The sequence below is a fragment of the Diceros bicornis genome, chromosome 11 (genome assembly GCF_020826845.1).
Source record: "Diceros bicornis minor isolate mBicDic1 chromosome 11, mDicBic1.mat.cur, whole genome shotgun sequence".
NCBI lineage: Eukaryota > Metazoa > Chordata > Mammalia > Perissodactyla > Rhinocerotidae > Diceros > Diceros bicornis.
In genome coordinates, this window is record NC_080750.1 from 32,137,298 (window position 1) to 32,162,187 (window position 24,890).

General features: G+C 38.0%; 1 protein-coding gene across 1 annotated transcript in view; it reads right to left on the bottom strand.

Moving 5' to 3' along the window:
• The window catches only part of INPP4B (inositol polyphosphate-4-phosphatase type II B), a 599,434-nt gene that overhangs the window by 66,912 nt on the left and 507,632 nt on the right, over positions 1-24,890 (bottom strand). The window contains exons 18-22 of the mRNA XM_058550121.1: positions 12,795-12,967; positions 11,519-11,642; positions 10,342-10,459; positions 5,186-5,326; positions 934-1,031 (exon numbers count right to left, since the gene is read on the bottom strand). Of these exons, the coding sequence (XP_058406104.1) occupies positions 934-1,031; positions 5,186-5,326; positions 10,342-10,459; positions 11,519-11,642; positions 12,795-12,967 (654 nt within the window). The remainder of the gene's footprint in view (positions 1-933; positions 1,032-5,185; positions 5,327-10,341; positions 10,460-11,518; positions 11,643-12,794; positions 12,968-24,890) is intronic.

Consider the following 24,890-nt stretch of genomic DNA (forward strand, 5'->3'; position numbering starts at 1 on the left):
AAATTTTCTAACCATACACACATGGACATGCATATGCCATTGTAATATTTTAAGGCAAGATCATTGTGTTATGAAAAGACCTAAATACTCTGCCACCTAAGATATTTCAAACTAAGTATCAGAACGCAGTTGAGTGAACAAATTGCCGGTGATTAGATGACAGGTAGACTTTTATTACAGCTTTTGCTTACAAATATTTTCCACTTTATTAAAACCTAGTTTCTTATCAATGTGAATATGTCAATATCTCAACATATTTATACTACTTATGGATGAACTCCAAATACATTCTTGATTTTCTAATTTTGGACTGTTCAAATGTTATGTGCTTAATTTTGTGGGGAAAAGAACTGCAGAATCGACTGACCAATGGCAAAAAAAAAAAAAAAAGAAAAATCCCGAAAGTGGAAAACACATTTCTATAGGCTTGGATGCGTTAACATTTTCACATAAATATTGGAATAAGTACATTCAATAAATTGGTTCCTTAGTTTATATCACTTTATATTACCTGTATAACTTGTATTCTATCTGATTTTCTCCTTGCATATGCATAATATATTTGATGTATCTTATAAATCAGAAACCTAAGTCTTTATTTTTACATGGCTAAGAATTATACAAACTTTCTATTAGACTCAGTTGAGATTTCTAATTATAAGTAGCTTATTTTTAACTTTTGGCATTCTCAAGTGGCTCTGAAATTAACGTCCTAGCACGAGCAGCAGGACACAATCAAGAGTGCAATCAGGGCCACGAGGCAGGTGTCGGCCACGCCACCTTGGCAATCAGTCTTTTTGGCTCATATAATCTCAAAATTGCTGTCACATCCACCCTGTGCTTCTTTCTTCCATTGACCTATATGTCTGACCTCTCCTGAAGATTTATACGCAAGAAACTATTATTGTTGTTTTCTATAACTCTCATACTTACAATCAGGAGGCATCTTTTCCATAAATATCGTGTAATATTCTTTTAGAAGTTCAAAATTTTCCTGGTTAATACTTTCTTGCAAAGAGACATCTCCAAATCTAAAAATGGAAAAAAGAAAATAGTTTTGGGCTATAAAACAGCACTTGAAAGTAACACTTTTTATCTTCCTTTTTAGATAGAGGCAACAGTTTCCCAAGGAAGGAGTCGCTCTTTTTTTAAGCGACATTGCACAATGCTGATTTCAAACATCTTCCAGTCTCCACTGGCCCTGATCCCATCAGTCCCTTTTGACACAGCAAAATATTCTCACAATCATCAAATGTGAACCTGAAATGAAACACCAAATCTAAATCACCTGCCCCTGCGCCTATGCATAATTGATATGCAGTTAATGTTAGGTTCCTCACCTCAGCAGCGCTGTATCTCTGAAGATATAAAAATCCCTCACTCTCTCTTTTTATCCCTCCAATCTTCCTCTTCACCCGTGACAGGTTGAGGAGAGGTCCAGAAGACCAGGACTGGATGCTGGGTTGCATACAATCTTGTACACATCATCAACTGCTGTAGGCACATGTAGTTCTTCAATCCCCCAGAGTAGTTCACTCCTGCGCACATTGTTTTCTGTCCACACCCTGGAGGCCGACAGCCTCTCTGCTGGGGTTCTTCTGCCTCTTTTTCAAGACAAAACTTTCTACCCATATATCACTGCCCTTGTGTTTTCTTTAAGCATTTCTCAGGTTTAAATAAAGTCCATTTCTTTCTCTATAAAAGGATGCTATGTAAATGGCTTCCGATGTATGTCTCCACCCAAATATCTCCAATCAAATCTGTATTTCTAGATGTCAATTGAAATTTCAGTGTGAATCATCCCACCCCACTTCAAATGCAACGTAACCAAAAACTGAAACCACGTCCTCCTTTTGTTTAGAAATAAACATGTTCCCGGTATTCTGCCATCAACTCAGGTTCAAAATCTAGGCATCCTTTTGGATTTCCTTTCTTTTCTCCACCCCACCCACTATTCATTGATCTTTTCACATCTCTGGTAGCCTTTCCTTCTTTTTCTTTACCACTGTCATTATATATTAGGTATTTAATTGTATCCTAACTGACTGGATACAAAGCCTCCCAAATACCCAAAGCCTCCCAAATACCTAAGTGTGATGCCTCCAGGCTCCTTCTGTTTCAATCTATCCTTTACATCATGGGCAGATCATTCATTCATTCAACACATATTTATTTAACATCAACTATGTGCCAGGCACTGCATGTGCAATAAATGAAATGTTGGAGAAGTTAATCTAACACCCGTTTCATCATATCAGCTCACTAAACTTCACTGCATCTCCTCTCCCTGTAAGGACAAAGTCCAGTCTCCTGTTTAGCATCTAACTTCTACACAAAGGCTTCCAAAATCCCTGTGGGACTGTAGTTACACTCTTCTCCCTTACTATCAGTATTTCGATGCCTTCGGGACTTTTCACACGCTATTCCTCCTCTGACAAGAATGTCTTACCTTCCTTGTTGGCTTGATTAATTCCTATTCATCCTTCAAAGGATGGAAGCCTTGTGGAAGGCTACTCATCTCCTCTATGAGACCTCTCTGATGAGATCTTCTGCCATCTGTGAATCACCTTCTTTCCTCCCCTATTCCTGTCCGTTCCACATCTTTGTTTATCGCATGAGTCAAACTGAAATGTAGTATTTGTTGACCTGTCTTCCTTACTGGATGGTAAGTTCTTTCAGGACAGAGATTATATCCATTCATCTATTCTTCTTGCTATGTCCCATGCTCCCTGTGTCCCTCAGCTTGGCAGAGTAGTGCTTGGTACAGAGTCAATGTTCAATATCCATCTGAATTAAACTTGAAGGACAGGAATGTACACCCAGGAAAATCTACAGGAGAGTTTCCCTAAACTCTGAAACATACTCTTCTAACTTTTTCAGACATCATAATTAAGTCGTATTTTAAAAATATCATCCTTGTTGGGGTAATATTAGTGTTATGGACTGAATATTTTTGTCCCCTCAGAAATCATATGTTCAATCCCTAACCCCCAATCTGGCTGTGTCTGCAGATGGAGCCACTAAAAAAGTAATTAAGGTTAAACGAGGTCATGAGGGTGGGGCCCTGGTCCAATAGGATTAGTGTCCTTGTAAAAAGAGGCACCAGACAGCTCATTCTCTTTCTCTCTGCACACACAAAGAGTTCATGTGAGCACACAGCAAGAAAGCAGAAGAGAGTTCTCGCCAGAAACCAAATTGGCTAGAACCTTGATCTTGGACTTGGATCTAGAACCTTGATCACAGGTTCTGGAACTGTGATAAATAAATTTCTGTTTAAGCTGCCCAGTCTGTGGTATTTGGTTACCGTAGCCCAAGCAGACTAATTAGTACTTACTTATTTAAGAATGGACATATATATAACATAGGTTTTGGCTATGGGTAAATAGGTAGTAAAATATTACCCCTGAATTACATAACATACCTAACATGCATCTGTTGCCTGGTAAAGCTCAAAATTCAGAATCAGAAAAATGAGGCCAGAGAACAGAGAGGAAGTGATTTGCTCAAATCAATAGCTGGTTGATATCAGAGTGTGTCCTGCTTCTCTTGTGTTTTTCTCTACTTTGCCATTTTATCTCCTTTTCAAGTCTCATGTGTCTTACATAGCTTCCAGGTACGAAAAAATGCATTTTTTAATATGCAAGAGAGATGAGAGAGAAGGGAAGGAAAGGGGCACTTTTTAAACAAAGTGACTAATAAGTAAAATGGTCACAATGACATGAATGATGCAAATTAACCTAATCTAGAAGGCTTGAAAATACAATGCTAACTATTCCTTGAAAAATTTGTACATGGAAAGTCTCACATCTCTCTCAAGGCCACACTCACAGGCCTTAACTTATCAATTCAAACCCAAAACACTGTACTGTAGTGTACCAAAGAAGACATAATTACTTTAGAGTGCTGATTCTTTTTTTCCCAAATTGTATAATTTATGTTCATAAATATCATTCACCTCAAAGATCAAACTTGCTGTGAGACAAATATATATAGATGACTGGAATATAATCTGATCTTAGATATTGATTTGCAAAAGTGCTTAATTATTGTACAACACAGTCAATAAAATTATAGTCTAATTTATGCATACTATAAGAAAAGAGATTAATAGCTTCCACACAGTTTGAAATTAAACATGCAATACAAAGCTTTCATCTAATTTTTTAACTGGCAAGAGAGAATTATGAAAAATTATATTGTCCAGGAAGTATCTTTTGGATAAGAGAAAGAGAAGGAGAAATAGTTGGAAAATAGTAGATAAAAACAGGCACCTTGATCACCTTTGAAATCCAAGAGGACTATATATGTAGCAGTATTTTTAGTTTAGTAAGTGATATTAGTAAAGGCCTAAAACATACTACCAAGTTGTGGCAGAGAATACCCTAGGCAGTTTTAAACTGCTATCTATGGAGGAAGGAGATATTTGGAGAGGGAATTATAGATAAAGAAACATTTTAAATACTGAAGACTATCCAACTCTCCAAAAGTTTCGCCTATGGGGAAACTTCTCCAGCCAGGCCTTACAGCAAGAGGGCAACTCTTTTCTGTAAAATTTTTCAAAAATGCATTCCAGGAACCCCAACTCACATCCAGGTTTTCCATCATCTCTAAATCACATAAGTATGTGATTTACAAAAGTAAATCACATAAGATGCAAAAGTAAGTCCTCTGTTCAAAAAAGTGTTTTTGACAGTGACTCATAGGATCCCATACAGTCATTTGTTGTTTGATTGAGCAAGTAATTATGAAAAAATGTGTTAACACCCCTCAATAACTATTTTAGTAATGAAAACAAAAGGGAATAATAGACTGTTTTAGGTCCAGAAATTTTTGACACAATTAGCTGAGTTTACAATGTTAAAATACATATGAACATAAAAAATTCTAAAATTTGGTATATACGTAAGTGTTTGGAAACATGAAGAAAGTTAATCCATGTGAATATTTTGGTATTGGTATCAATATTTTTCCCATTGTCTTGCCTCATTTAAATTTGACGTGAGCCAGGAATCCTTAAATATGAATATTTCTCCTTGCTATATCAAATAACTTGGTACTGATAAAAAGGAAAATGTTCCTCATGAATTTATCTAAGTTCTATGTGCAAGAATGCGTGGAACTGCTCAGCATATACAGAACATTTAAAAAGAAAAACTGAAGTACCCGTATTATACCCGAAGCTTACCTGTCAGCAAGAGTTTGCTGTTCATTGATTCCAACATTAAAAAGTACAGGATACACATGAAGCAATTGTCCTTCTCTAATCTGGAGAGGCAGAGACTCAAACATTCCCGCTGGAAGCTTGACCTCCACCACATAATGTTCACTGAAGGAATCAGAGGACAAAGAGAAGCAGCGTTGTTCATGTCATTCGTTTTTAGGTTATTTTAGATTCATTGGAAAGAAGCAATGAAACAGTTGGAATATAGCACTGATTTAGGTTTTTGGCTGCTATCTGCTTATTTTCTGGTATTAATTCATTCAGTTATAATTTCATTCACTTCACTATTAAATTACTTGGCATAAAGAATTGTTTACATGTTTGATTTCTCTCCATGACTTTGAGCTCCTTTAGGAAAGGATGAACGTTTAGCTCATTTTTGCATACCAGGGCCCTGTACATAGAGAGCTTCAATATTTGTTTGCTCGATTTAGTTATTTTTAACACCCAACCAGGCTCAAGAATAAGAAGAGTAATTTAATGATGAACTTTTCAATATAGTGAAACTAATAAACCAAATCACTTATAACATTTTTTAGCATGGCCTGATTGTTGTTATTCTTGATGAACCTCCCTGTTGGTGATGGCTTGATGGAAGTGTAATGGTTTCACTATTTAAGGTGTAACCTGTGGGGGTTTCCTGATCATTTTGCAACATTAGCATATCACAGGAGCATTTTTTCATTGGAAATTTTCATTAAAAATTACCCCTAATGTTTAGTATTAAAAATTTAAATTAGAATTCATAAAGTATAGTCAGCAAGAATAGTTGCTTATATATTTTGAAACTTGACATCTTCTGATGCACTGTGAATTGAGTATAGCAATGTAGACAGTTTTGCCCAGAATTCTGGAAAATCCATGTGTTTCCAGAACTCTATAGAGTGCTGAGGTTGTAACACAGGTATTGGGGAAAAAAGCACAGAACAATTAGTGAGTCTCTGTGAAAATCTTTTTAGTTTCTCCTAGTATAACAATACTGAAACATACTCTGGATCATTGACTCTGAGACTTGTTTCTTTTTCTGTTTTTTTGCTGAGGAAGATTCACCCCGAGCTAACATCTGTTGCCAATTTTCTTCTTTTTTTTTATTTGAGCTGCTGCCACAGCTTGGCCACCGACATATGAGTGGTGTGGGTCTGTGCCCAGGAACTGAACCCAGGCCGCTGAAGTGGAGCACAATGAACTTAACCACAAGGCTACCGGGCCTAGCCCCTGAGACTTGTTTCTTATTCAAGCTTTGAACTAGAGAACTGGGAGATACCATCAATCCAGCAAACAGGGACATCAGCACTACCCTCAGATGGATGGACATGTTATTTTTCTTTTTTAAATTGCTCTCAGTGCCCTTTACAATAGCCTGGCTAACAGAAGGCTGATGTTTATTTATTTCAAGTCTTTCAGGAATATGAGAAGAATCAGTGAGTGGGTCCATGTTTAAAGGTTGCTCTGAAGGTAAAACATTATATAGTTTCTTTATGGTAACTTTTTGTTAGCTCTATTAAAATATAATTGACATAAACTTATGCATTTTAAGTGCAAAATTTAATGTTTTAGCAAATGTCTAGAGTTGTGCAATCATGACCATAATTCAGTTTCAGAACATTTCCATCATCTTAAAAAAAAAATCCCTTGTGCCTATTTGCATTCAAACCCCAATCCCATTGCCAGCTCCAAGAAACCAATGATCTATTTTGTCTCTACAGATTTTACTTTTTTACATTTTTCATATAAATGGAATCATACAATATGTAGTCTTTTGTGTCTAGCTTTTTTCACCTAGCATAATGACTTTGAAGTCATCTATGTTGTAGCATATTTCAGTAGTTTGCTCCTTTTTATTGCAGAATAGCATTCTATTGTATAGATATACCACATTTTGTCTACGCATTCAGAAGTTGATGGATACTTGGATGACTTCATGATTTTGGCTATTATGAATAATGCTGCTACGAACATCCATGCATTAGTTTTTGTGCAGACATACGGTTTCATTTTCTCTTAAGTATATACCTAAGAGTGATATAGTAATTTTTGGTTTAACTTTTTAAGAAATTGTCAACCTTTTTAAATAGTGGTAGTATCATTTTACATCCCCAGCAGCAATGCATGAGGGTTCCAGGTTTTCCACATCCTTGCAAACACTTGTTATTGTCTGTCTTTTTGACTATGATGATTCTACTGTGAGTAAAGTGGTATCTAATTATGGTTTTAATTTGCATTCTCCCAATGACCAATAATGTTAAGTATGTTTTCATGTGCATATAAGCCACTCATATATCTTATTTGGTGAAATATCTATTCAAATTTTTTGTCCATTTTTAAATTTACGAGTTGTAAGATTTCTTTACACATTCTGAATACAAATCCTTTATCAGATACATGATTTACATATATTTTATCCCAATCTGTGGCTTATCTTTTCATTTACTTATTGGTATTTTTCATGCTTAAACTGTATAATTTTGATGAAATCCTATTTATCAAATTGTTTGTTTTATGAACCTAGATTTTTGGTCATATCTAAGAACTCTGTACCTAACCTAACAACAAATATTTTCTCCTAGAAGTTTCATAGTTTTAGCTCTTACATCTAGACCTCTGATCCATTGTGAGTTAATTTTTGTGTTTGGTGTAAATTGAGGTTCTAAATTCTTCTTTTTGCATAAGGATAATCAACTGTCACAGCAACATTTTTTGCAAAGACTTTTCATTTTCCATTGAATTGCTTTGGCACCTTTGTCAAAAATCAATTGACCCTAAATGTAATAGTTTATATCTGGACTCAAAATTCTGTTCCATTGATCTATATGTATATACTTATGCTGGTACTATACAGTCTAGTTTATCACAGTTTTTTCTTTTTGCGAGGAAGATCAGCCCTGAGCTAACATTCATGCTAATCCTACTCTTTTTGCTGAGGAAGACCGGCTCTGAGCTAACATCTATTGCCAATCCTCCTCCTTTTTTTCCCCAAAGCCCCAGCCCCAGTAGATAGTTGTATGTCGTAGTTGCACATCCTTTTAGTTGCTGTATGTGGGACACAGCCTCAGCATGGCTGGAGAATCGGTGCGTCGGTGTGCGCCCAGGATCCGAACCCCGGGCCGCCAGTAGCAGAGCACACGCTCTTAACCGCTAAGCCACGGGGCCGGCCCTATCACAGTTTTATAGTAAGCTGTGAAATTAGAAAATATAAATCCTCCAACTTTGTTCTTCTTTTATAAAATTGTTTTCATTATTCTGGTCCTGTGCATTTCCATATAAATTTTAGGTGTAGCACACCGATTTCTCCAAAAAAAAGACTACTGGGATTTAGACAGGTAGTGATTGCACTGAATCTATAGATCAATTTGTGGAGAACTGCCATCTAAGCAATATTGAGTATTCCACTCTGGGAACATGGACTGTCTTTCCATTTATTGGATTTTATTAATTTCTCTAAGCAATATTTTGTGTGTTCTGTGGACAATTCTTAGAGTACTTTGTTAAATTCAGTCTGACGTAATTATTCTTTTGGATGCTATTGTGAATGGAATTGTTACCTAAATCACCACTGATTCTGACAATTTTTCAGGAGTGTGCTTTTTTCTGCTCTCTGATCCAAATCAAGTTAGAACTCTTTGGTAGCGAAACTACTGGTTTTCATGGCCTGCCTCGCCCTAGTAAAACTGTGCTGACAGAGCTGGGGTTGAAGAGAGCAACCCTTGGCAAAAATGCCACAGACTCCAACTGTCTTGTCCAAGGTTCACTAGTTTTTCATGAATAAGCACTTCTAAATTTGTTGTATGCATTTGATTTATCCCCTTAGTCCTAAAATGGTTCTTTTAGACAATTCTGTCCAATTGTAATATTGCTTTTCGGAGAGAGGATTTGTCAAACTGCTCATGTCGTTGTTCTAAGAAGTCCCACTCCATCTGTAGGATAACTTTTGAATTCAGATACAGCCTGAAGAATTCACTCAGAAAAACCATCCTGTACTCTGCCTATGCCAAATGGCCTGGTAAGCTTCCCTTATAAATTGTAATGAAAGTATCAGTTTCTCACTTTTGATAATAATCTTCATGGTAATATAGAGTGGGACTCTTTTCCAAGTGTGTATATGAGCAATTTTATTCCTCTTTGTCCCAATGAACGGCAAATTAAGCATTAGTTTGCAGATGAAATAATTAGTTTTATGAGGATATGGTTCTTCTTTACATATAAGAAACAACCACCTTTCATTCAACCATGTACCTCTGAGTATCACACAGAACTTAAAATAACTCACACAAAATTTAACATAATTAACATATGGTTACTATAGACAAGAAAACAAGTTTAGTTTGAACTTTTATACTTAGTCTCTTCTCCATCTCTCTCTAGCAAGAAAAGGGCTCTCTCTTTAGTACATTCATATTTTTTCATTGTGATCCAAGAATGTTTCAAATTTCAAATAAATACATGCAACATTTAAAAGTGCTAACGTGAGAATAATTAAAATTGGGAGGGCTTCTGACTGAAACGATTTACCATAGGACATAATTCTTCTGTTGGAGGTCTATTCTAAACACCAACATTTTTCTTAATTATTTCTGCTATTTTGCCCATCATACACTGACCTTCAAAGCTATTTACTTAAAATCATTCTCGGAAATCTCAGTCTGGGAGTGAATTATCAAAAATAATTAAGAAAAATGGTGGTTAGGCCCCTGACATAGGAATATATCTTTCCTAAAATGTTGCTGCTTTTAAGAAAATTTAATATAAAGTCATCTCAAGGATTATAATGCTATTAACCAAATGATTCCAGCAAAAGTAAAAACATCCATAACTTTAGAATAGATAGTAATAAAGAGAAAAATTTTTTTCTCATGTCTGCTATTATTTTGAATTCTTCATATGTCATGGGGCAGCATTACCATACTCGCCTCACTACATACAATTTACAAACATTCATGGGCCTTCCAGGAGTTTTTCCAGATCTTCCCCTGTCCTGTCCCCTACATTTATTTCTAACCAAAAAGGAAAAGAGAACAAAAGAAAAATTTCCAAAGCAAACCTTAATTCTCCTTGGCTCCCTTGTCAGGAGTTGATACAAATATCTAATGAAGTTCAGTCTTCAGGAAATGGGCACCACTTACCGCCTTCCTGTAATAACTGGCAAGACATCACTGGATTTGGCTTCAATTATTTTAAATGTGACTTTCTTCAAATCTGAAATGCCAACAGCCATGTCCTCTAGCATTCCGATTTCATCACCTAAACAAGGGAAAAGGAGCCTAGTGACACACATCCTATTTGAAGAAAATGTCACTTGGTACTACAGCTCCCTGCCGGAATTTGTTCTAGCATTTCAGTGAATGAGTTTCTGAAAGCAGTGAATCTATTCTAAGTGCTTTGGCTCAGAAGCTGAAGGTTTTCATCAGTGAAATAAGAACCATTTCAATGGACTCCAGCAGTCTATGTATCCTTTGAGAAAAGGAAGAATGTGTATATTTGCTGGGAGGCTAGAGAGAAGTTTTAACTCCTTTATGAACCAAAGTATCATGCAGATTTCTTTCTTTTGGCAGGACTGATATTTCATTTCTAGAAATAAAAGAGATGGCTGAATCAAAGATCACTGACCCAGGCTTATACTAGTTTTATATCTCAATACACTGACAAATAAAGCCTGAGAAGGAGGTAACTAAGTAAGATTCTAGATCACCACCATCCAACAGAAATACAATGTGAGCCGCATATAAAATTTTAAATTTCCTGGTAGTTATATTTTTAAGAGTAAAGTAAAAATGGTGAAATGAATTTTAATAGTATATTTTTCTTTAACCCAATATATCCAAAATATCATTTCAGCTATAAATCAATATAAAATTATTAATTATTAAAATAAAACTCTATTTTTACTTGAAATCCAGTGTGCACATAGTACATATTGATTTGGGCCAGACACATTTCAAGTGCTTAATAGCCACATCAGGCTATGTATTGAGCAGTGCTGTTCTAGACATTAAAGGGTTGGGACTTTAAAAATTCAGTCATTGAAACTATGTTGGCAAAGAGCCGTTTATATTTAAAAAGCCAGATGGCTTCTCAGGACTCCACTAAGAAATAATCTACAATTCCATTTTCAAAACATAATGGGGGTAAAAGTACAGTTACAAGGTGAATGAATACAAAGAACTAAAAGTTACATTATTTGTGTAATGCTTGATGTAGTAAAGGTTTACTTCTCATTTTTATGTTTAACCGAAGAATCTTTGGATCACATATCCTTACAAATAGAAATATGACTTTAACATGTACTAAAGCAATACTCACTGTATGTACTCAGCAATCCTTCATATTGCACCATCAATCCCACCGTGTGAAGCTGCTGTAGAAAGCCAGGGTCATGCAAACTTGTGTGTAATTTGATGATAAAACCACAAACCAATCCAGCAAGCTAAAAAAAAAATTATTGAAGAAATTTACCAGGGTCAGCAAAATCTAATTGAAAATATTTAAGACTTTTGAGGCATCACAGACGTAATTAAAAAATTTCAAGCATGTGTAACAAAACCATAACTACTTATATATCCATTTTGAAACCAGCTGACAGTCTTTGATCTAGTAACGCTTCGGGAAGGCAGCATCGTGAAAGGGGAAAGAGCATGGACTCTGGAGTCAGGTTGATATGTCTGCAAATCCTGTCTCTACCACTTCTAACAGTGAAACCATACAAAGTTATTCAATGCTTCTGATATTATTATTATTATTATTATTTTTGCACATGTAGAATAGAGATATTAGTACCCATTTCCTAGAGGCACAATAAAGAAACATGTATAAGGCAGAGCATAATGCCTGACACATAGTTAGCTCCATTTGCCACCAGTGGGGCACAGGGACAGTTTAGTTAAAATATTCCGTTTGCCTGGAATGTTTAGAAAGAAAAGCTTCTGTCTCTTTCCCTCCACGTGTCTGTCATATAAAACTCAGTCATGGGGGTGGAGGCAGGAGGGAAGAAGGAAGGCCCCCAGCACAGCTGCTGTGATGGAGGCCGGCCTTCGTGTCATGGGATAGGGTTGGGTGTAGGTAAAAGAGGTGGTCCTGCGACACCTCCCATTCAAGCTTTACTGCCCAGCAAACCTGTTTTATAAACAAAAGAAGAGATCACTGTGAGGCTCTGTCCTGGGATTCCTGGGGGAGCTGTATAAACAGCAGGTTGCAAACAAACCCCTTTTACCAGTCCTAGCTGGCTACCTGCAATGCAAGGCAGCCTCCCCTGTCCTCCCATTGCGCACTGTGCGGAGACCCCAGGGCATAATATGATGACAGGATGGGTGACCCTTTCCTTCACAGACTCTCTGCCCTGTGAAACAGAATGTACATTTCAGAGACTCGGCCACCTCTTTGCAGAAATAAATACTTAAGGTCTCATAAACTGTTTCCATTCAGCTCATATTTATTACGAATAAGAAAAACTGGGTACCAAAACTTTAAGAAAAGGATTCCTTTAAAAATAAAACTACCAAAAGACGACCTCTATCCTCACCAAGGATAGTATTTAACTACCCAGCACGGTGCTGTGCTCACAACAGCAAGAGGCACCTACCGCTTGGCTGAAGACAATGTCTCTTCTCAGAGTCAGCATCAAACACTGGGGTGAGCTGTACGCAAGTTCCTGAAGGAGCACGAACGTCAGGGACTGCTTGGCTCGGTTCACCACTTCTCCCATGCAGTCCTTCAGGGTAAGGATGAGGGGATACAACTGTTCATACCAGTCCTCTGGGGGAGGAAGGGGTGTAAGAACAGTGGGATAGGTGAAGGAAAGTCTTGGAGGATAGAACCAACTTATTTTTTTTTTTCAGTGAAGTTTTATGTATTATTAAGGATTCACAAAGATTAGATTTAAAGATCTCCAATTCAGATCTCTCCTCTGAACCCCAGATGTCTGTAACCAGCCACCCACTGGATCTCTCCACTTGGGTATACTTCACACAATTACAGTAGAACTCTTCTCCTTTCTGCTCATCTCTAATCTGTGCACTGCCTGTATCTTAGTGGATGGTACCACTAAACTCTTCCCATGCTGGAAACAGAAGTTTTCCTGGACATCTTCTGTAGTCTTACCATTGACTGGGTCATTAAACTAGTTCTACCACTGATATAACCCATCAAACATTCATCTTCCCCTTGACCTCTCCCATCATCATTTATTGTTCTCCTTTGGATCACTCTGTATCCCACTCCCTAGCTGATACTCCTTCCCCCTGTTGCACAAGATTCGAATCCTTTCTCAACAGTGTGGCTACAGGGAGCTTTCTAATCAGGTTGAATCCCACCCCATCACTCATTCTCTCGCTTTCTTACTTAAAATATTTTAAAAACTCTAAAGCATTCAGAATAACGTCTAAACGCATAAAAGATCCTCCGTTATCTGACCTTGGCCTACCTGTCCAGTCTTATCTCTCAGAACTTCTTCCCTTGCAGTTTTGAGTCCCAGGTGAACTGAACAACACGTATTTCCCAAAGCCTGTCTTGATCTCTCATCTCAGTGTCTTTGCAAATCCTATCACCAATCCTGGAGCACCCTTTCTCTCCTTATCTTCATGACAAACACTTTATCTTCTCTGCAGAATCAGTTCAGAATTTCTCTCTTCCAGAAAGTCATCTTGATTTCCCTCCTACTCCCTTCCTGTTTACTAAAGTTTGGGTTGAGTTCACTTCCTTTTGTGCCCACAGCTCCTTGCCTTTAGTGTTCTAGAACTATCCACACACTGTTTGCTCTGCAAGAAAGGGACCTCACTGAGGACAAGGAATTTATGTTTCAATCACTGAATCTCCAGAACCTAGCATAGTTCAGATATATAGCAGATATTCAAGCAGCTTTAATTGAATGAGTAAAGTTACAATAAACACAACAAAAGTATTTTAAGGTACTATAGACAAATATGAGAAAACCAAGTTTTTGACAATATTTGGAATTCAAATAGATTTTCTTCAAATAAGGATACAAAATTCAAACCATCTGTGCTTTTTGTATGTCGAGATTTCTAACATGTTTCAATTATATAATTACGACTTTGGCATACGATATAGAAACAAGTTATATTCTATCTCAGTATATTTGGAAATCAAAGCCCTGACAAATGTTAAATATTATAAATTCCCAACTGTGTGACATTCTATTAATATACAAATAAATTAACAGTACTATGACAAATACAATTTAATAGAAATAAGTGCATGCTGAAAAATTAATTATGAATCAGGATCTAGAATGATATAATCTTCTCAGCACCAAAGTGTAAGCTTCATCGTCAGTGATGTGAGTGGTCAATACCCAGTTAAGATCTTGGAAGATTTACAATCAATACAATCAATTTACAAACAATAGAAAGAATCATAATCACTACTGTATCATATTTCCTGTCACTTATTTATTTTATGTTATGGTGTAATAGAGTAGATGAAGTAAACCAAAATGGTTGAAAGGGTAATTAAGGACCCTAACTTAATAAAAAGATGCACTCATTAATAATTTGTGTAACTACTTACGTGATGCTATAATGCAAAATACATTAGGAACATTAGGAGTTGTTAAAAATATTGTAGAATTAAGTGTTATTATAGGAATAAAAAACACTAGAGAAAGGGAAATTCAACGAAGGCCTATTAAATCTGTAATCATTTAATAAAGGACTCACTTGTGGGCAGCCTAGGACGAAATATGAACAATGGTACAATTTAAACAAGCATTGGCTAACTATCGATTTTTATGTCATTAGTAGGTGTCAAAGGGCAAACAGAGGTATATCAGACTTATTTTCAAAATAAAAGACACATCAATAGACACCAAGAAAGAATATTCTATATTCCTATTTTTTTTTCATATTTACATTCTCTTATCTCTTATTCTTTCCCACTCTCCTATTTAATTATTTAATTATTGTTCTCAAAATGAATGTGTAGACTGATACATACACACACTAGGAAAACAAATATTTCAATAAATTGACCCGGATGTAGCCCTTAAAAGATAACAGACTGCAAACTGATTTTGTTTTGTGCTTAGGTCTGCAGAGATCAGTTTCCACACAAGAATTCTCAAACATGAAATAAAGCTTGTGTACAGTAGGTGGCGCTGCTTCATCAGGCTGAAGCAGATCTACTTTGTCACTTATTCAAGTTACTGAGTTATACTTTTTTATACATTTGCATAGTTCCCAAATGTATATATATTTGTTTAAGCACCCTGTATCATACTGTCCTGTGTCAAGTGGTCAATAACTTGGTCAAGAGTGTGATTTTCTCTTTCTAGTTAGAAAATGGAACATTACCTTAAGTGTACACTTTTTTCCCTTTAAAGATACTAAGTGACAGCTCAAATTTAAACATAGCTGTTGGTTTTTTCTAAAGGTCTTTAAAAGAGGAAACTTTGTAGATTCCTTCATTAGCATCACAATAATTTTTTCACTCACTTCTAAACCTATCCTCACACTTATTCAACCAGTTTATTCTTAATCATAAACTGCAATCAGATGATCAAAAAAAAAGAAAAGAGTCTGAATTCTAGTCCTACTAGAATAAAACTGAAAACCTGGGGGGAAAAAAAGAAATACACTGATATTCTAAACCTAGGAGTATTGTTAGATACTTGTCTGATACTAACAATATTCCACTGTCTCCATTTACTACCATATACATACTTTTTATGGCTAAAATTTAAGGAAAATGACAATATAAAAAAACATTAATTATGAATGAGAAAAATACCAGTTTGTGAGCCAAGGAGAATCTCTTAAAGATAGCAGCAAGCTTACTACAGAAAAGCATACGTGAGAAAACTAAAATTACATTTTTTCTAGAAAAGAAACAATTTAAGTTCAGCAGATAAAGGAAATCTGCACTGGCAAATGCAAATTGCCGTGACTACAGGTTTGGTTCCCTGTTAATATTCACTCCGTGTAAATCGCAGGTTCTGAAATAAACACAATGGGGTATGACAGGCCACACAAAGGCCAAAGTCAGTTCATAAATGGGCTTTTTGCTCCAATGAGCATTCCAAATCATTCTCACAAAAGAACAGCAAATGCTTTCGTTTTCTCTTTAAAAATATTTTTTGGGGAAAAAAAAACACCCTGCAGCTGTTGACAGTCTTGAGACCACTGTCACCTCCCCCTCACCTGTGTGTCTCTCTATACTTCACAATTTACATGGTGTTTATTTTCTCCTCCGGATAAAGCCATTTTCTGGTAGGGATGAGGATGTTCTTTCTGCACTATCTAGTCAACGTAAGACATCCTGAAATGCACACATCCACTCTTCTGAGCTCAGGTTCTTTAAGTTTCAACTAAGATTTTATATAAACATGCGCGCGCACACACACACTCATGATACACCCAGTGAAGCTGGGTAGCTGAGGGCTCGCCACAATGTTGTCACTGCCCCAACACCTCGCCAGGAGCTAACTGGCCCAGCAGGCACTTAAGTGCCCACATCGTGGATTCTATCCCCCGGGCTGTTTTCAGAGTCAGAGGAAAATATGAAGAGAATGTTTTAGTGTCTCTATAAAAACTTGCTGCAACTCCTTAGCCCTGAGACCAACAAGCAGAGTCTTTCCTCAGGAAAACATAAAATGCGTGCGGCTTAGCCAAGCTTTTCCTGAGCTTTGTGAAGTGTGTTGGAAGCCATCCAAGCACAGCCTGTTTTCCAGCCCTTCACTCGCTTCTGTAACATATTCAAGTGACGCTGGCGGAAGGATTCAAAGAACGCCCGCCAGGGCCCCCTCACCTCCTCCACACGCCATCTATTTCCTGTACAGGATGTTCACGTCCTCTGAGCTCAATGGCCCTTACGTTCCTCGGAAGAAAAATAAAAGGGCCAAAGAGCAACCACCTGTGGCAGAGCCTGATGCTTTCTTTCCCATTTCTGAGCCGTTTTCTTCTCAGGTGCTTGGGCCTTTTGCTCATTTAATATAATTAACTTCACGCAAGCCTGTAGTCATTGTTATTTTTTGTTATCACAACTTTTCAGACATAAGAAAAAAAGAAAAGCTAAAAGATTTGCATGCCCATTAAACTCTATGCAAAGAGATAAGAGAAGAAATGAGCCCAGCTCTTAGGATTCCCCTAAATTGAGAAGATGAAGAACTGTGAAGCCTAGCAATTAGAATGGCCTTTAAGGAAGGTGATAAAATTCCCAAGGTTTTGAGAAGAACAGAGACCAAACCCACAGCCAACAGGGTCTTTTATCCTATGCCCAAACTTCAGGGAGCACAGAACCGGCAATGGGTTCGTGATTGCGGGCGGCAGGTGGGGGATTTTGGTATCCCTGCTCAGAGTCCGTGCTGCTTTTGAAGGGCCTGTGTCCTACATCAACCCAGATATGCTACCTAAGTGCCCTCTGAGTAAAGGCCTGGTCTTTCGGGCACAATTTTACAATGAGAACTTGGAGAGGTCAATTAATGATACGGCTTCTTCTCCAGATACTTTATAGACAAACTTCTTTGTATGAGTAGAACACACATGGCCAACTTTGGTCATAGACCCTAGACTCCTGCTCACAGGAGCCTCCAAATATCTGGACATAAACCAGGGATGTGGGGCACAGAAACTAGGCTCATCGGACAAGAGATGAGTAATCAGGAAGAGAAAAGCCCCTGCTGAGGCGTGGCTGCCTAGAATGTCCTCCCAGGCCACTCAGAATGTCCTGTGAGCCTTCCTAACCCCCTGCCTGTCTTTATTATCCATCTCTTGGCTCTAGTCCAAGAATCAAAAAATCAAACTGTATTTATATTACTTAAACAAATGCTAACCTGTCTTCCTTTTCCCCCTTTTTTCAATGCCATCATGAGAAATACACTCATTCACTAGACAAATAGAACCTCTCAGATGTGAGGTCCTATGGGTGATAACTCATGGCCCCTATCCTCAAGGAGTTTAAAATACAGAAAGGAGTAGGAGGTGTAAAGTAGTATCTACAATATAAGGGGATATGATAACTGCTATAAAAGTTGGGACAGTGACAAAACACATTTAGGAGACTTAAGAGTTAAGTAGCAAAAGAGTTCATCTCTGGTGAGAAGATCCTATTCATTCATGGTTGTGTCTTTACTGACTACCTGAAGGAAGTCCTATGTGAAGGGAGTTCAGGGAAGCTGCTTGACCCACAGGTAGTGAATACCCATAAAGCAAGGCTTTGTAGGAATAGAGTCTGGGAGGGGTGCCTGGTTTGATGAGGCCAAGTCCCACAGACAGATGCCATAAACTGACTGGAGGGGGCTGTAAAGGGGACTGGAAGGGAGGTGGGACAGGGCTGAGATGACTCAAGGACTTGGAAAAGGCAGGAAGAAAGTGGAAGTAAATGTCGAGCCTCAAGCCATGGGAAAAACCAATGAAGAACTTGGTGGGCAGTCATCATAGTAGGGATAGGGAATGGGGTAAGAAGGGGTGGGGAGAGAAACAGGAAGGTACAGAGTATGTGTGAGCAGAGCCAAAAGCTAAGAAGCAAGGCTAAATCTAGAAATAATAGGTATCAGGCAAATGCAAACAGGTTTATGGTAACCCTGGGAGGGAAGTCACACATGAATGCTGTACCTTCCTTTGCCTCTACCTCAGAGCAGTCTTAAAGGCCCCAATGGTATTCACACAAAGGACAAACAGGTGTCTTAAAATGTAATCATTGTACTGTGCGCTGAATTGTGATCCAAGGAAAGTGAGTGATCTTGGCATCTTCTAGATGTATTAGAAATGAGTGTACTGCTCAACTCGAGACAAACTGCTATGAGAAGAACAAAGGCAACCTTTTCTCATGTCAAGGAAACCTTGTTTGTTTAAATCCTGCCAGCCTGAGAACACAGTATCATAAAACTTCCCAGTCTTGCTCTTAGAAAAATAGCAAAGGAAATGCATCAACTGATATCCTGGTTAAACTTCTCATTTCGTAGCACAAAGTTGAAAGCCCTAAGTAAATTCTGCTAAGACGGTTTCCAGGAACTAAATCCATTAATCAAACAAGCTCTGTATTTATTGTAACACAAAGTTTTGAATCGGGGGTTATGCTGGGCTAGGAGGGGTCACACACTCACATTCATTGGGTTTATTTTGCCTTTCGGCCTTAAAAAAACTGTAACATCAGGACTCTGGCCTATAAATATGCTGAGCATTTAAGCATTTAAGAATAAGCTGCATAGGTCACAGGTCACTGAGCAACCTGAAGTCACCAACACATCTGCATCAGAGAGCACTTGTCATTTAAATTTTGTCCAGTATCTGAGATCGAGAAGAGAGAGGTAGTGGATACTGAGTGTACTGAAGCCTAATTAGAGCACAAGTGTCCAGGGCAGGGAAGAGGAGATACATTTCCATCCCGAAGTGACCTAGATGAATGTAGTCGTTTTCTAAGTAAAGTTCAAGGGCAGTGGAATACAGTGCACCTTTTTTTTTTTTGGGCGAGGAAGATGGGCCCTGAGCTAACATCTGCTGCCAATCTTCCTCTATTTTGTACATGGGATGCTCCCACAGCATGGCCTGATGATTGGTGTGTAGGTCCGCGCCCAGGATCCAAACCCGTGAACCCCAGGCCACAGAAGTGGAGCGTGTGAACTTGACCACTGTGCCACGGGGCCAGCCCCTGCAATGCACCACTTTTTAAAAAATATTTCTACAAATACAACAAAGTATCATGTAAATAGATTTAATTTATAAGAAGTAAGTAGGCAAGTCACCAAACATAATGTAAACAGTACCATTTCTCAGGCCACTCCATTCAATAATCATATGCCCCAAGTTCCCAGGTGGGAGATACAAATCCCTTTTCTCTGCCTCTCCCAGTTTCTCTTTGGGTGTGAGCATCATCAGATTTATGAGAAAGTTAAGTAATTTTTCCACTGTAATTATGAATACGTGGCAATTCTTAATTTCTGCATAATGTACAATTCCATAGTAAACTTTTAAAAGATACCTACAAAATTGATTTTTAAGTTATCTCATATTATCACTCCTTTGTGTCTGATAAAACTAAACATTTTGTTAAAAGGGTGATAGCAAAAAATTATCTGTACAGAGTAAGATTAGAGATGCCTTTTCCTGAAAGAAACAGAAGCTGTGCAGCATAGTGGTTAAGAAGACAGGCTCTCAACTCAGACCGCCAGGGTCGGAATCCAGGCTCTGCCACTGGACTAGGCATGACAGTGCAAAGGGACCTTCATATCTCTTCTTCTACATCCATTAAATGTGTAGAATTATTCCAATGAGTGTTGCAAGAATTAAGTAATACAGGCAATATTTTAAAAAGTTTTTAGCACATATTAAGCAACCCAAAAAGTTAGCTACTATCTTAAAAAAACTGAAACAATCATAAAGTAATTCCTACATATTACCCAATGTCTGCCTGCCTGCCAGCATTTGTTTCTTATGCTCTTCCTTCTCTCCCGTTTCTGAAGATGAGCTGTTTGTTCTCTAGCTAAGACCAGTTCCTCTCTCTATACGCTAGATCTCATCTCCTCTCACCTACTCAAGTGTTATCACTCAAGTAATTCTCTCTTCTCCCTCCTACAATATTTCCTTTGTTACGGGATCATTCCTATTAGCACACAATCCCGCTATGATCTCCCATTTTTAAAAAATAACCCTCTCTTGACCCTACTTCCACCCTATATCTGTGCTTCCTTTCACAGTGAAAGTCCTCAAAAGAGCTGTCTATAGGTACTGTCTCTAGCTCTTTTTCTTCCTCTTTCTCTTAACCCACTCCACTTGGGTCTCAATCCCTACCCACTCTAGTGAAGCGACTCTAGCCAGTGTCAGCCGTGACTTCCACACAGTCACTTCTCAGTCCTCATTGCACTTGACATGTCAGCAGCAGTAGGCTCATAGATCACACCCTCATGGAATACTTTCTAACCCTTGATTTCAGGCTATCATACTCTCTTGGTATCCTCCTACTTTACTGGCTGTTCCTTATTCAACTTTGTTGCTGGTTCCTTCCCTTCTTTTGGACCTATTACGTTGAGATGTCCCCGGCTGTAATCTGTAGATCATTTCCCTTTTCTCTGAACACTCAATCGTTTGTTGAAATTATTTAGTTTTATAGCTTTAAGTACTATCTATATGTTGACAATTTCCAAATTTATATCTTTAACCTGAACCTTGTCAACCTATAAAAATCAGAAACCAGTTCAAGAGGCAAAATGTTTATTTGGGACCAAAGAATTACAACTCAGGGAGCACACATTCAGGTAGTAACCCAATTAGTGTCCTGCTAGGGAGTGAAAGGCAGAGGTTTTTAAAGGCAAAGAGGTTTGTATGACAAAGAATTTTAATTGGTGTTGGAGGCAGAAGCTAGTCTTGGCTAAACGTGGATTGCCTATTGATTCTATCTTCAGAAAGTCCACAGTCATCAGTGTTTGTGATCAAGATGTCTGTTCTCCTGCTGACTTCTCAAACAATTGGTTGTAAAACAATTGCTGCTTTGACCCAGTCCAAAGGTTTGGCCCTGTCCAAGGTTCAAGACAGCAAGGCAGTTTCTCTGAAAAGGCAGCTCTGACTCCATTTTTAAATGGCTCCACTAAAGTCAATTTTGACAACCTCTCTCCTGAATTCCAGATTCTTATATCTAAAGTGCATACATGATATTTCCATGTAAACTTAACATGTTCGAAATGAGCTCCGATTCCTGACCACAAAACCTGTTCTATCCAGAGTCTTTCCCCAACCAGTACACGGCCATCCCATCCCTCCTGTTACTCAGGCCAAAAACTGTTGATCATTCTAGACTCCTTTTTTCTCACTCTTCCATCCAGACCATTAGAAAACTCTGTTGTCATTACCTTCAAAATAAGTGCAGAGTCCAACTACTTTTCATCATCTCCACTGCCACCTTAGTGCAAGCCACCATCAAGTCTCACCTAGATAATTACATTAACTTTTCAACTGGTCTATACTTGGTTCCACCCTTTCCATCTACAGTCTAATCTCAACATAACATCCTAGGTATTAAAATCTAAATCAAATCAGCTTAATCTTCTGCTCAGAACCCTCTAATTGCTTCTCTTTTTTTCTAAGAGTAAAAGCCAAAGTCAATACAAAGGACCTACATGATGCTTCCCTCAAATTACCTCTTTAACTTTATCTTCTCTTCTCTCTCCTCCACTTTCTCTATTCGAACCAAACCAAAAAGCTTCCTTGCTGTTTCCTGATCGTGGCAGGCACACTTCTGCCTCAAGGCTTTTGCACTAGCCATTTTCCATGCCCGATATATCCTTCCCCCACATGGTTCACCTCCTTACCTCCTTGTGTCTTTGCTCAAACATCAACTTCTCAATGAAGCTTACAGTGACTACTCCACCGAACTTCAATCCCTGCCCTCTAACAATGGTCCAAAACCCTCTTACTTTGCTCTATATTTTTTCCACTGTATTTGTCACGATAAACATATTCTGTAATGCCCTTATTCCTTATGTTATTTTTTAATGTCTCTCTGATACAAGAATATAAACTTCAGGAGGGCAGGTGTTTTGTCTGTTTGGTTTATTGTTGTATCTCTGGTGTCTAGAACAGTGCCTGACACATAGTAGGTGCTCAAGTAAAATATGCTGAAGGTCTGTAAGGCAAGAAAAAAAATCACTTGAAATAATGTAGCACTTTGTTATCCTAAAATTTTAGAATTGGAAGGACCTTAAAAATTTGCAGATGATCTTTATTTTACCAACAAAATGAGGTCCAGAGAATCTGAGTGATCTGCCAAAGGTCATGCAGCCAAGTAAGTAAATTGTAGACTTGCCAAGTATCATGGCTCTGAGTCAAGTGTTGTTTCATTATATTGTAATTCACTGCACATTTCTTTTTCTTTTTTGCTGAGGAAGATTAGCCCTGAGCTAACATCCATTGCCAACTCTCCTCTTTGTGCTGAGGAAGATTGGCCCTGGGCTAACATATATGCCCACCCTCCTCTACTTTATATGTGGGATGCCTGCCACAGCATGGCTTGATGAGCAGTGCATAGGTCCGTGCCTAGGATCCAACCTGCAAACCCCAGGCCACCAAAGCAGAGCACAGGAACTTAACCACTATGCCACCAGGCCAGCCCCATCACTGCACAATTTTTAAATATTGTGGGATGTTTACATAATGGAAACAACATTAGCTTTCTTTTCTTTTCTTTTGGTGAGGAAGATTGTCCCTGATCTAACATCTTTTGCCAATCTTCCTCTGTCTTGTATGGGGGATGCCCACAGCATGGCTTGATGAGTGGTGTGTAGGTCTGCACCCAGGATCCAAACCTGCGAACCCCAGGCTGCCGGAGTAGAGCATGCAAACTTAACCACTATGCCACTGGGCTGGCCCCCTTTCACTTTCCTTTTTATCCAGTTTCTTCTATCTGCTGATGGCTACCAAATGTATACTTCCTCTTCTAAGTTCTTCATCTCGTAGACACTGTCTTTGGAAAATCTCTAACTGTGTAGCTCCTTTCAAAGACAACTTGCTCACCCACCAGACTGCAAGAACAAGGAGATGACTGAATGTGTCCCTGGATACAGTGCCTGGCACAGGGTAGGTGCTCAATAAATATCAATTGAATGAATGAAAGGATTTTCCTTTTTGTCTTCCAAGTAACACAAATTTAGTGTGTCTCTTCCATAAGCCTTAATGCCATGAACTATTTTATATATAATTGTGTTAATTTATTGTTCTAGTCCCTAATTATTTCAAGTTTATTAGGTAGATAGCTACTCTGGCCAACCAAAGATAAAAGATGGGAAAGAGATTTGCTAAAAAAAAAAAAGATGATTTGCTAAAACATTGGATTTGGCCCTATTTGGAGGTTGGTCTGCAGTTTTCTGATGACTAATCTTTGGCATTAGGAATCATTGATAATTGGTGATAAATTACCAGTAAATTCTTTGTGGTTACCAGACAATTGTGTTAACTGGAGACAGCCAGAGATAAAGTAAAAGATGTGGGGAAAAAAGTGAATTCTTAAATCCCATAAGGAAATGCAGAACGTGCCTTACAAGTTAAAAGGAAATTATGAAGCAGCAAGGGACATGAACATGAAGGAAGGAGAAACTCTTACCAGCGGTAAGTGAACTAATTCTGTGATCTGCATGGATATCTACCTTCTTTGTATGAGGGAGCAGTGATGACTTAAAGCCAGCATGGACTCATTAAGGAAAATTATGTCACAGGAACTTCATCTCCTTTCTGACAGGACTTATAGCTGGATAGATTAAGAAAAAGTACTCAATGACATAGGGTATTTGGTCTTTCACAGAGCACTTCATGGTACTCTTGTGAAAGAGAGAAATACAAGCCATGCAAAACATGAATGAGTGAATATATGGCTGGTTGAACAAATGTCCCCAGAGTAGTGATTAACAAGTGTATTTCAATGCATACAATTCTTTTTAGTGATGTACCTCAAGGATCTGTATTTACCTCTATTTTCCCATCATTTTTATCTAGCACTTCTGTGAATGGACAGGAATGTTTATAAAATAAACCTGAGTAGGACGGTAGATATGATGGATGAAAGAAACAGGTATTTATTAGAGTGTACTCAAAAGTGTATTACACTGCAGTCATGGGTTTAGACATCAATATCCTCAGTAGAATTAAGAGAGACGTATCTTAATCTCCTCATGCCTCTAGTATTTCACAATGTCTAGCACATAGTGGCACTTAAATATTACTTGAATCTTGAGAAGCCT